Genomic DNA, 12052 nt, shown 5'->3' with positions numbered 1-12052 from the left:
TTATGTAATTTTAAATTTATTATTATTATTATTATTATTATTATTATTATAGATTTTATTGTGTTTAGTTTCTGCATAAGTGTTTATTTATTTTAGTTTACTAATTTTTTTTAGCTTTTATCATTAATTAACTAACACTAAAAAAAGTGGAAATATTAATTAATATAATCAAAATAATAAAAAGTGCTTTGAATTAAGATATTTGTTGTCTCAAGTACACAACAGACATAAAAAGCATGTATTACTTAGTATAAATACAATCTTTTATATATTATTTTCACTTTTTATGTAATTACTTACTTTTAACATATGTTTATAGAAATAACTAAAATTTATTTGGAGTGCATGATTTATTTTTAATGTATTAATTTTAATCTTATAATATTGAATGATTATAGATAATTTATATTATATTATTAATGTTTAATTTTATCTCTATAGATATAACAAAATATATTAATATATCGTGAACAAGATTATATTTATATTAATTATATATTGTGTAAAGATAAAAATTAAATAGTGATATTTAATTTAAACATTATATGTAATTTAATATATTATATTTTTAATTTTAAAAATATAAAATACATTTTATTTTTTTTCTTTATTTTGGTAATGTATACTTTAAATTATATCAACTCAATATATAGATTAAATACCTACCAAATGTGATGTGTACTTAGGATATCAGGTAGATATTATTTATTCCATTAAAAAAAACAAAAAAATTATTAGGTGTTGAGATAGACGTGTAAGATCAGATAATAAAATAAACCTTGCAGTCATGATAAGTTGAGAATTTATTAAAGTGACATTATCAATGATAATTAAATATTTTTTTCATGTAGTATAAAAAAATACCAATGAGTTAACATGTTTTGTGTGAGTATTAATTAATAACTTTGAATAATTCTCAATTATTTAAATAGACAAATATAAAAGAACAAATGAAAATATAAGTCATTATACTTGACAAAATGTGTAATAAAGTATGGAAATAATTACTCACAATATATTATTAAATAAGATCTATATTAAATAATTACACAAAATATACGAAAATTGTGATTAAATTGTTAAAATATTTACAATGCATTTATTACCATATTAATTATCAAACTAATGAAATATCGAACTTACTTAAGTATAAAAAATATCTTTAGCTAATACATAGGAAATTGAGAAATGAAAAATATTACTTGAAGTAAACACTCCACACATAACAATCGAAAAGAAAAATACCATTATCTTACAATGTATTTAAAATGTTATGAACAGTATTCTTATTTGTAAGAAATATAAAAGCGGAAAGGAGAAAGTGGGGTTGGGAGCGATGAAAACACGTTCCAGGGTTTACGAATACGAATACAGTGTATTCGTATTATGTGCAGAAGATACATACATACAAAAATTTGAAATATGGAATTCCATGAAAAAAGGAAAAGAAAGATAGAGAAAATGCTGAACGCCTGCAAGAAACAATAAAGAATTGTAAGACAGGTTGGTTGAGGGAAATAGAAAAAGATGGTTGAATTGAAAGTGTTGGGGAAGAGACGTGGTTAATGCCAGACATACACAGATCCGTCCTAAAAAGGCGTGTGGGACACACACACCACACACTGTGATTGGTTTGTCAGCGTGTCTCTTTACACAAACCAAGGGAGACTGTACGAGGACAAATGCACTTGTTACTTCGATTTAGGGTTTTAGGGTTTTCACAGGAGAAGGAGGAGGCGGAGTGGGAGACCTTTAATACAACGGCGCCGCATGTCTTTCCGTGGGACACTCACCGCATGTTTTGCTCCAACCTAAATCTTCTGTCTTCCTTCAACGTGCATCAACATGTTTTAATCAATAATCACTATTATTACCCTAATGCACCAAATCAGAACGCCTGATACTCTTCATTAATAAAACAAGTTAAATACAATGTGTGATACTCCACTCCGCAACTACTATCGTGCCAATTATACGGACACCATGCTTCTATTTTCTTTAATATGAAAAAGGTGGATAAACCTGCATTTAAATAGGTTAAGTATGATTAAATTTTAATTTGCAGAAATATTGAAAGGCCGTATATTGAAGTGTGTAAGTGGGTTTTGAATAGTGACAACAAATATATAGAATAAGAAAGGGACCAAAGCATTTAAGTGCAATAGTGGGAGACGTTTATTGAAGCTGCCACGAAGGTGCAACGGCAGGAAGAGATTGTACCAAAAAGCAAATAAAAATAAAATAGGAAGCCACATAATTTTGGCGTTATTGCAAGTACAACCTCAGTCATCAGCTCCTTCATCCACGCCCGTAAAACCTTCCTAATCTGGAACCGTTGTTTCCTCGATTTCTTCTTGTGTTTTTACTTTCTTGGCAAATTATTATTAAGTGTAATTTGTGAGACCTAAACTCATTTGAGATAAGACAATAACTATATTAATAATAAATATTGTCTGTACTAAATCTTTTATCAGGATATTGTTTTTTTAAAAATTAAAAGCGAAAACTATATTTAAAAGTTCGTTGACTTAATGTATCTTAACACAAATCTTTTTAGATTAACAAATCCATTCAACTTATGCTTAAGATTTTATGTTGAAATTCAATACAATTCTCAATTACTTGGCCGTTCATACTATATCATTATAAAATGAATATTGTGAAAATTATTTCTCTCTTCAATTTTTTCACAACATCGTTTCAAACGTGTATTTTACATATTATAATTATTTTATTGAAATAGAATACACATTTGTTTATGAAGTAGAAGTACTATCGTAGGGGCATGTTATTAATATTTCATAAAAGTCATTTTTTTAATATTTTTAAATGATTCCTTCGAAATAGTTGTTTTGAAGTGTATTATTTATATTCTAGAATAATCGTTTTGAAATTGAGTATACATTATGTATATTTTTATATGCATTTTGATTTGTGTACATATAATAGAGATATTTTGGAAAAAGAAAAATACCCAGAAAAAAACTTTAGGTACCATAATAAGAAGTACATTTATAAGATGAGATGTATGCAAAACTAATTTTGGATTAGACTTTATTTAACCAAGACAATTCCTTTTAGGAGTAAATGTTGCAAGTTTTCTTCTAATTTCATCTTATATAGAACTCTCACTCCAATAAACAGACACCTCATAATTTTTATTATTTTCATAACAAATAAATTTAAATAAATATTAAAACTAATACACATAAAAAATAACTAAATTTAAAAAGAATAAATAAACAAAATAACAATTTTGAAATTTAAAATTAAAAATTCAATTTAATGATTATCAAATTTAAAAATAATATTAAATTTTGAAATTTGATCAAGGAATTCACTTCAAATTTATTGGATTTCAAAATTTTTTACTCTTTTAAACAAATATTGTACACTCCTAAATTATATTTTGAAATTTATTTTGAATTTTGGTATTAAATCCTAAATTTCAAAATTCTTAACCCTAAAATCCTAATTCCCTTCCAAGCATTACATATTTCAATTAAACATTTACAAATTAGAGATGTAGTAAATAATGTGTACTTATCTGATTTTCGTGGCACAATTTATTTGGCTTGAAGGTATGATCTGGAGTGGGTGAGCGCATGCTAAGTGTAGAGGTGAGAGACAATAAAAAGACTTTTTGGGTGAGTGATGTAACGTTAGAGTTAAGAGAAAATATAATTAGGAGTGGGATAAATAAAATGAGAGATTTTTTTTTTTTACTCTACTCATAAAATCAATTTAAGAATTTATAAAAGTTTGGAGGTGTAAGAAGAAAACTTGGAGGTGCAGGAAGAAAGACCACTTTTGGGTTCACCTTTTAAAAATGTTCAGCCCAAGCAGAATGCTTTAGAGGCCGTAAACCCAACTGGTGGTTTTCATGCGGCCCAAAGTATAACGTCAACATACGACGGCGTATGTTTCTTCTGCTTAAAATAGCTTTATCCAATCCCAAGCGGTGGCATTAATTTGTTGTCAAATGGCTTGTGCACACTACTACCATTGCGCGGCGAGTCTGATATTCCGGTCCGACACTGGACCTCGTTTGGGCCAGATTTTGACGCTAGAGAGTCCTCAAAGTTCGTGGCTTGGAACTGAGCTTAGGGTTTCATCATGCAGTCTCAATCTCAGAAATCACGTGCCTGTTTCACGGCGCCGGCCCCTAGCCGTCACCGTCTCCGTTAGCCTTCCCACGGCGTAAGTCTTTTTTTTTTTTCAGTTCCCAATTCGGAATTGATTTGCCTCTTTTTGGGTTTTAAGTTTAAATTCTGTTATTCTGATCACAGAAAACCGGAGCGTGCTTCTCCTGGCCAAAAATTTCCCAAGTGAGTAGTATCGCCCAAATGTTTTTTCACTCTACTTCATTTTCTCGTTTGGTTGTCATTATTTCATTGCTGATTTTCTTTGATGAAAGCAAGATGGTCTTCCAAGGCTATAAAATCGTTTGCAATGTCTGAATTGGAGGCTAGGAAACTTAAGTATCCTACTACCGGAACTGAAGCCCTTCTCATGGGGGTTCTCATCGAGGGTAACTATCTCATTTGCTACATTGAAAATTTTCTATATCTTTGTGTTAGTTTTTCAATTTTTGTGGAATTGATTTTAGAAGGATTTATTTTGGAAGAATTGAGATTAAGAAAAATTGTTTGTGTTTTGGGAAGTGATATTTTAACTTAACACACATTTTATGGAGCTTACTCCCATTAATGTGGATTCGGGATAATCCTTGATATAATAGATATTGGTTTCCTGTTAAGTTTTTACGCAAAACACTGAAAACAAAGGTATGGTTTTTTCTCTGTTTTGTGTAATCTTGTCGTGTTATTGAATTCAAATGCAGACGTTTGGCCTTATAGCCATAAAACCAAAAACGAAAAAACCGACTCAGCACCCACTAACACCATGCATAAAGTCGTGGGTGGTTTCCTAAAATCACGGGCTAAATTTTAGCACCATATCCCTACAAAATACGTCATAGCTGACCACATTATTGAAACAGAAAAATCCCGTGAATAAAAAAAAAAACAGAAACATAATATCTGTCGTCTCGAAGAGAGGAAAATTGAAGTTTTGAAAGAGCCCTCGTTAGGACGTCTGTTTTCTGGTCTTAAGTTGACTCACATTCCACCGAATGTGAGTAAAAGAGAGACACGTTGAAAGGTTTTTTTATGTACAAAGATATCTGATAGGGTACGATTTATGTGAGATTGAAGAACATGATTATGTATGAGGGGTTGAGGGCTTTGTGCTTTGGTTGTCATCATAAATTATTGGTGTGGATACTGCAACTTGGATTTCTCTTTGTAAAAACTTGAACCCATATAATATGTGCAGTCTCCATGGCTAAACTTTTGTATTCTGTTTCTGCATTTGAAAAGGCTACCAAGCTTTGCTTCTTGGACCATTGAGAGATGAGAGCAAGAAAGACATAACCCTTGAAGTAATATCAGATGCCTAATTAGCATCATAGTGTGCAAGATGTAATCGAGTGCAAGTTGGTTGCATTGAAAAATCCATGATTGATATTGCCTTTTAAGTACAAAAAAAATTGTTTGAGTGCCTTCCAATGTTCAGCCAAGGGTTGAGTCATAGACTAGTACTGTTTGTTGATGTTAAAATAACTGGTTCTAGAAGGGGGTTGAATAGAGCCTTAGACTCAATTATATATACCATTTTTAATATAAACATTTAGAAAATTGATAGTCAATCAGTTCATGTAGTTTTGCTATGGGTTTAGGGTACAAGATGTTTCAAAAGTCCAGGGTACATGTACTTTGAGGTGAATTTTAATGTAAAAAATTATAATTGTATATAAACTTGACTAAATTGTTTGACTGATAAAAAAACACGAATAAGCATAAATTTTAGCATAAAAGGAGATTAAATTATTTAAAATGATAAAAAAAAATTGTAATAAAAATAAAATCTATAGTTTTAAAATGTTCACCAATCAATTATAACACATTAGTATTGTTGTGATATAATATGTCCTTGTCCATAGTAAGTGAAAACTCAGTGTGGTTTTCAGATGTTTACCGTTCCTGTATGTAATCACAACCCAAAAGTGACTTGGGTGCTGTCATTTTTCTGAGTGTACAGTGAAAAGGGCCATCCAAGTTCACTTTCTTACTTGTGCTGAATTCACAAGTTTATTTGAGTTCAGGCGAATTTACTCCCAATTTTTCTGAGTTCACTGGAAAATGACCTTGCTTGTGAGTCAACTAAGCACACAGTTGTGGAAATGGAAATTCACGCATCAGGAGTTTGAAAACTATTATGAGAAGAATGACTTCTAAATATAGTTAATCAAGAAGTAACTTCAACTAATTCAGTCTTTTAACATTAAATTCATCTTCAAATAGTTCACGACTGATCATGAATGATTTGTACTCAGTACTCAGTATGACTGATTTGTAACGCAGTTATTGCTTCCACCTCTTGAACCAACTTCTGCTTTTTATACCACCTCTAGTAGTGTTTGAAGCCTTATTTTGGTCACCAGTTTGAGAACAACAGAGAACAATCCAAGCACTGCATGCAGACAACCACCCAAAAACATTCCCAACATGCACCAATACCCAAGCACCCCCAGCCAGACAAGAATCCAGCACACACCCACAGTCAAAGAACAACATCCATATAGCTCCCAACCAAACAAGAAATGATAAACTAAGAACCGAGGCCACTCAGCTAAGGGAGAAATGTCATACAACAAAACGGAGAGTGTAGAGTAAAACACAACACTGGTGTGGTGGTGATGATGATGATGATGATTAGACTAAGAGGATGTGTTTCCAATCGCTCCTTGTCTCAAAAAGGGGATTATTGAGTCTGGTTCCCACACAGCTTGGGATTTAGTGTTTCCAAAACTGAGTCAGTGAAAACTTGACTTTGTAAGGCCAAAACGACTTTGTTTTGCCGCTACTAGAACTAGGACAGCATAAGAAAAGATGCAAGACTTGTAAAATATTGGCAATTGGGGCAGTTCTAGAGGGAAATATCAATATACTCCGTTTGCGATCTCAGGTCCAAGTTTGCTCATTGACCTATGCGAAACTTTTAGGATCATGAGTTGCCAGGTAAAATGTGATTTTTGGAACATCGATATCAACTAAAGAACAGTTTTTTTTTTTTTTTTTTTTTTTTAAAAATCTTCATTTTGATGATGTGCAACATATGGATATATGCTGTATTCTAAGATTAGTGAAATATTGTGTGAAGGGCCCAAACTCACCTCACATCTAGTTTTAAGGGCTTTGATTTTTGTAAGTAGTGCCTTAAATTGTTTGAAGATTAATAATGATTCGGATTACTTTGGATAAAATATATTCCTGGATATTTGTTATATACATCTAGGGAAGAAATGTAATTAGAGTATCCTGAAGAGCAGTTTATTGGCACTCCTTTGACAACTACAACTTACTGGGACCATCAAACTGTCAACCCACTATGTTTGTTTGACTAGAACTCGCTGTTAGAAACCAGAATTTACTAATCAACGAAATGAACAGTAAAAATAGAAATGATGCAAATCTAGTATTATTATTAATCAGAAAACATCAGAAGGTTCAGCACCCTCTGCCTAGAGCAAGCTCCTGAGGAGAAATGTATAATTCTTCTCCTCTAAATCCCACCAAAAAGTGACCAAAACGTGTCCCCCCTCACCTCCTACACCTCATATATAACAACCCATACTCATTTCTTTTTCCCTCTCTTCTAACTAACACCATTCCCTCACAAAGTCACGTCACCCTTTTCTCTCTTCTTATAAACTCTGCCCCACCTATTTTTATTCTCTCCTGGGTACGTATCACTCGCGTACAGAGATGATTACATCTTGTTACAAATAATTCAAGACAAGAAAAGATTTGTTATTCCATTGGGACAAATGGACATTTTTGCGCAACATAACTTGAACATTTTTTTGTTGTTTCAAGGTGAAGATTGTTAAGTTTTCTACATTTTATTAAGAACAATTGAGCCTCTTAAATCGGTAAATTACAAACTTGGAAAACTCCTAATAGATAGGACCAATATCTCCAACACATGATAGTAAGAGACCACTGAATCTGTTGACTAAAACAGAAAAGTAATAGATAGAATCAGCATAAACTGCGACCTGTATTGCATCAAATACTAAAAACTCCAGGCCACTAACAGATGATTCAATTTTTTGAGTTGTTTTTAACGAAAATCTGTGCCTTTATTATATTTAGGATGTTTTTAATTGATTATTTGATTGTGTTCCGTGTGTTGTTATTACATTTCAATATCTGAACATAGAAGTTTAAGCATTATTCCTAACCTATCTGTGGGCTTTAGGTACTAATCTAGCTGCCAAGTTTTTGCGAGCCAATGGAATTTCACTTCTCAAGGTTCAAGACGAAACAGTGAAGTTACTTGGAAAAGGTGATTTGTTTTTCTTCAGCCCAGAGCATCCTCCACTGACCGATGAGGCTCAGAGAGCTCTTGATTGGGCTGTTGATCGAAAAATAAAATCTGGTTGGTTATTTTCATTTTTCTCATTTACTATTTTTTATCGCCAATTGCGGAGGAGTGCGGAGAACTGGTTTCGATGCTTATAGTACTTTGTGCATTAATGCTTTTGCTAGTGGTTTAAATTCTACCTGATTATTTTTTTTCTCTCTTCTCTCCCTCTAAATTAACTTTAAATAACACGAAAACACAAAAAGTATGCCAATTTTTTTATAGAATGATGTCATTTGGGGTTCGTCTTCTACTAAGCGATGGGCCAATTTAGTTACTAAACATGGAGTGATGGAACACAGTTTGTATTTTGTATTTGAGCTTGACAAAAATATATCATTTTGTAATGAATTATAACAAAAAAATTCTAAATAAATATGTATGGAATTTACACATTTATCTGTAGTCCTGCCAAATTAAATAAATGTGGTTGAAGTTGAGGATGCCAGGTACTATTTTGTCTAAAATCCTGGTTCTTATTCGCGTGCCTATACTTATTTTCTGGTTGCTTAACATTTTTACAAGATCTTGTGTTATTTGGGTGTGCTAATGACTTCTTGTTAGATCCTGAAGCTTTTCTTCTAGCAAAAATAATTGTCAAACCTGCGTTCAGGTTGATGATGGTTAGTTAGTTAATGGCATTCGTTCATATTTTAACAATAAAAAAAGACTAAATTCTGCTTTTGGAAATTATATTGATATAGAATAAAATATTAAACTAGAAGTCCAAGATAAAGAACCCGAGGCAATTAGGAAAAATATTGTAAATATAGAGTTGTCTGATGGAGTTTGAAACATTTATTTAAGAGTTTGATGGCATGTTGGTTCTATAGCAAAACAGAAGAGCCATTTGTCATTTCCGAAGACATTTCTTTGTCATTATATTTCCTGCTACTGAAAAAATGATCTTTGTTTCTGAGAATGTTTTCGTAATGACCTTTTGTGATATTCCCCTGTTTAATTATTATTTGATAAAGATTTATTGGTAGCATCGTCGCAATTGGTTTTGTTTCGTGGGACAAACTTGTTCTCAATATTTAGCCACTTTCAAATTATACATTATCCCATAAGTCCCTCGCTGTATTTTATTCATTCACTTTGTGCATCATTACACATTATGTTTTTCAAAAGGTGATTGATTCCAGTCAAATGTTCTACGCTCTAGGCAAAGAAATTAATCCTTTTACGTGACTTGCAGGTGATGACGGGGAAATGACCACGGCGCACATACTTCTTGGTATCTGGTCCGAAGCTGGATCTCCTGGTCACAAGATTCTGTCCACCCTTGGCTTTAATGATGAAAAAGCTGGAGAACTTGAGTCCTTAATTTCTAAACCTGGATGTACGGATGATTGATGAATGTCTACGTGCAAGAGTTTTAGTTTTAATTTTATATTTATCATTGATACCATTGTTTGTACAATCGATATATGAATAGGCTGTTCGGTTGTGCCTACTGATTTGGAATGCATAAAACTTACTATTTTCGAATGTGAAATGTCCTTCCTCTCAAAAAAAAAAAAAAAGAAAAAAAGAAAAAAAGAAACAGAAAGAAAGAAAGTAATAAACAGGCACGCACGCTAAAGTAAAGCAGGAGAAAGGGACATAAAATGACTGGTAAATCATATGGGTTGCTTTAAAGGGATTTTTAAGAAAGTCCTTGAGCACTGAATAACAAAAATGGGGGATGACACGACAAGCAACTGAGATATTGTATGTATGGCCTCCAATGTCTTTTTCGTTTAGGCCCGGTGGTTGGAGATACGTATGAACATGGTTAGATGAAGATGATAATTTGTAATTACTTTGATACACTTATACTTTTTCACGGGCGTCTATTCGTGTTTCTGCGTCATATTTGGGAAGTTCCTTAACCTGCTCGATGCTTGTCAGTGTTTGTGCCTTGGCGGCTTCTTCCACCCAGTTTAACCGTGCAATGAATATCAATAACAACGTCAAGCAGGTAACTATACCAGCAAGAAGTCCAATGAAGAGTCCAACAAGGCCAAGACGGAGTTTGAAGGCAAAAACAATACCAAGTGGCAAGGCCAGGAAATAAAATCCACCTAGATTCGCATATGCGCCCAACCAAGGTCGTGCTGTTCCTCGAACTATGCCTCCACAAACTGCCAAAGGAAAATTAAACACTTCCACCACAGCCATCAGCAACATTGTCTTATTTACTCCCTTTATAATTCCCCTATCATGGCTAAACAGTGGCCCCCAAATTCCCCTGGCAGCCACCATCAGCAAACTGCCTATGCAACCAGAGATAAAACCCAATGTCAGAGACACATACGCTGATCGGTAAGCAAGGCCAGCTTGGTTAGCACCAAGCTCATTTGAGACACGGGTGGAAACACATGTGGCCAGCGACAGCATCACTGAGAAAAGCAAATAGTCGAAGTTTAGCACAATGGCCAAAACTCCCACGGCTTGCTTAGCATTCTTGAGGTGGCCAGTAAGCAAAACCAGGATCTCATAGCACCACCATTCAAGGCACGTGTTGAGGCAGCATGATCCACAAAGCTTCACCAGCCTGATCCAATCCTCAACGCTCTGATCCCACCACCCTCCTTCCTTCCACATGCTTCCCTTTTTGTTCTCAATAATTAAAACATAAATGGCTAGCAGGATCACAACAATAAGATCAGTAATCCAAACCGCCATGGCGACTCCTCTGAGGCCCATGGTCTTTGAGAGCACTATGTTAACTGGTATGTGGAAAGCTAGTGCCACAGCCGAACTAAACATGGTGGGAAGAGTTATGCTCTGAGAGCTCAAGTAGGCCTTTAAGGGACAGAAGAGCGAGGCAACAAACAAGTCGGGTATGAGAGAGGAAACATAGGTCCTGGCCACAATGGAGATGTCTTGCTGTTGGCCAAAATTAATCAAAATTTTGTCAACATTAAGCCACAAGAAAGTGATGGGAAGCGATACCAATAACAACAATAAGATTGTCATGAGAAGGGTCTTGTGAAGGAGCCTGAAGTTTTTGGCACCATGAGCCTGGCCACATATGGGTTCCATGGCACAGCATATACCGTTGAGAACAGAGAAGCCAGTGACATTAGCAAAAGTGAAGCCGAGAGCTCCACCTGCTAAGCTGAGCTCCCCGAGACGGCCTAAAAAAGCTGTTGTGATGGCTGTCTTGGCAAACCAAGCCAAATTCATGGCTACCATTGGAAGGGCTATTCCTCGTTGAACTCTTAGCTCTGAGATCAGCATCTTCACTGAATTGGCTGCATAGTTTTGGTCTTGTAGTGCAGGAGGAGGTGACAAGGGTTGATTAGTTTCATCGTTTAAGCTTAGGTTGTCTCCTACTTTACATGTTGCTGACATTGTTGCTGTGCTAAGTTCTGCGTCTGGTCTCTTTCCCTTTGTACCTCGGATTGTTTGAATGCAGGAGTTTAGTTTTTCTAAGAGGAACAGAGGGTGCTAATATACTTTTCTCAAGTGCCCATAAAGGAAGCGGTTGGTGAAAGATTTATATATAGTGCGTGAGCCATATGCCTTAGACCATATAACGCACTTCCGTTACTACAAGAACCCTACTTTCACA

General features: G+C 34.1%; 2 protein-coding genes across 2 annotated transcripts; one reads left to right on the top strand and one right to left on the bottom strand.

Moving 5' to 3' along the window:
* Positions 1 to 3950: 3950 nt before the first annotated feature.
* Positions 3951 to 9988, top strand: LOC106777735 (ATP-dependent Clp protease ATP-binding subunit CLPT2, chloroplastic). The gene is made up of 5 exons (XM_014665462.2): positions 3951 to 4200; positions 4290 to 4328; positions 4422 to 4531; positions 8326 to 8505; positions 9689 to 9988. Exons 1-5 carry the CDS (start codon positions 3983 to 3985, stop codon positions 9844 to 9846), a joined length of 705 nt encoding a protein of 234 aa, XP_014520948.1. The 5' UTR covers positions 3951 to 3982; the 3' UTR covers positions 9847 to 9988.
* Positions 9989 to 10088: 100 nt separating this feature from the next.
* Positions 10089 to 11832, bottom strand: LOC106777734 (protein DETOXIFICATION 56). Its single transcript, XM_014665461.2, has one exon. It carries the CDS (start codon positions 11830 to 11832, stop codon positions 10306 to 10308), a length of 1527 nt encoding a protein of 508 aa, XP_014520947.1. The 3' UTR covers positions 10089 to 10305.
* Between the last annotated feature and the right edge of the window lie 220 nt (positions 11833 to 12052).

Source organism: Vigna radiata, chromosome 11 (genome assembly GCF_000741045.1).
Source record: "Vigna radiata var. radiata cultivar VC1973A chromosome 11, Vradiata_ver6, whole genome shotgun sequence".
Lineage (NCBI taxonomy): Eukaryota > Viridiplantae > Streptophyta > Magnoliopsida > Fabales > Fabaceae > Vigna > Vigna radiata.
Note: the sequence above shows the minus strand (reverse complement) of the source record. Positions and strands in the feature narration are given on the sequence as shown.

What these genes read in the sequence shown, in the direction of transcription:
- LOC106777735 (XM_014665462.2), top strand. Translation starts at nt 3,983, where the DNA reads ATGGCTTGTGCACACTACTACCATTGCGCGGCGAGTCTGATATTCCGG. An exon ending in CATGGGGGTTCTCATCGAGG is followed by an intron (nt 4,532 to 8,325) that starts GTAACTATCTCA and finishes TGTGGGCTTTAG; the next exon opens with GTACTAATCTAGCTGCCAAG. An exon ending in TGATCGAAAAATAAAATCTG is followed by an intron (nt 8,506 to 9,688) that starts GTTGGTTATTTT and finishes CGTGACTTGCAG; the next exon opens with GTGATGACGGGGAAATGACC.
- LOC106777734 (XM_014665461.2), bottom strand. Translation starts at nt 11,832, where the DNA reads ATGTCAGCAACATGTAAAGTAGGAGACAACCTAAGCTTAAACGATGAA.